The 904-nt window shown below is 64.3% G+C and overlaps 1 protein-coding gene across 1 annotated transcript; it reads left to right on the top strand.

The window, feature by feature from the left end:
* Positions 1–211: 211 nt before the first annotated feature.
* CAOG_08355 (hypothetical protein) lies at positions 212–535 on the top strand (the record flags this gene model as incomplete). The annotated part of the gene is made up of 1 exon (XM_004340638.1): positions 212–535. One exon carries the CDS (start codon positions 212–214, stop codon positions 533–535), a length of 324 nt encoding a protein of 107 aa, XP_004340686.1.
* Positions 536–904: the final 369 nt, after the last annotated feature.

Below are 904 nucleotides of genomic sequence, written 5' to 3'. Positions count from 1 at the left end.
ATGCGTGGTGGACTCGGAGTGGTCGACCCGACGGCTTTTGTTGACGTGACCCTCAGGAGAGCTGTCTGCCGAGAAGGGGCGGACGCGCGTCGATGAGGGAGTGGCGAGGCCCTCAGACTGCGACTGGGACGCTGTGGACGGGTGCATCGCTGTGTGCACCCCCGCCGAAAAGGGAGTGGAGGCGCTCGATGACAGCGACCACTGAGGGAAAATGGAGATAGACCCGGCACGACTGCGAGACGCAGTTGGCGTGGAGCTGGCGGACGGAGTCCTAGAGCTCGCAGATGGAGTGCTGGCGCCAGAGGGCCTGGAGGAGCCCGCGCGGGCTACTGCAGCGCCGGTCGAGTTTGCACGAGGGCGCGCAGCGTCCGAGTCGGCTGGTGCGGCAGCTGGAGCCGTGGGCGCAGCCGGAGGGACCGTGCGGGAGGGGCCAGACGCAGAGGCAGGCGCACCCGAGGGAGCAGAAGGGCCAGCAGCCGACGCTGCCGGAGCCGCGGCAGCAGGTGCGGCAGAGGAGGAAGATGATGCGACCTGACGGGCTGCTACGTTAGAGGCAGCGCCAGGAGCGGTCGCAGAGGGAGAAGAGCCTGCGCATTGGATTGAGATGGTGCGAGGCTTGAGGTGCTCGTGGCCGACGCTGAGGTCGACGGCTGAGAAGATTGGCTCGCGGAGGCAGCGTGAGCAGTGCGCTGGGGGCGCGCGCTGGAACGAGAGCTGCGCTTCCTCTTGAGCTTGCTGGGGTTGTGGCTGCAGGCCCCGGCGTGTAGCTGGTGCCTCGGCAAGGGCCTCTCCGGCCACCACAACCCCAGGTTCTGCCTGGGTGCACTTTTTTTTTTTTTTTTTTTTACCGTCTAAAGCTTTATTAAGAATAACAAAGAAAAAAGAACGTAGGATATGAGACAGT

The sequence above is a fragment of the Capsaspora owczarzaki genome, assembly GCF_000151315.2.
Source record: "Capsaspora owczarzaki ATCC 30864 unplaced genomic scaffold supercont2.71, whole genome shotgun sequence".
NCBI classification, from domain to species: Eukaryota; class Filasterea; order Ministeriida; family Capsasporidae; genus Capsaspora; species Capsaspora owczarzaki.
This window is presented reverse-complemented; position numbering and strand designations above follow the sequence as displayed.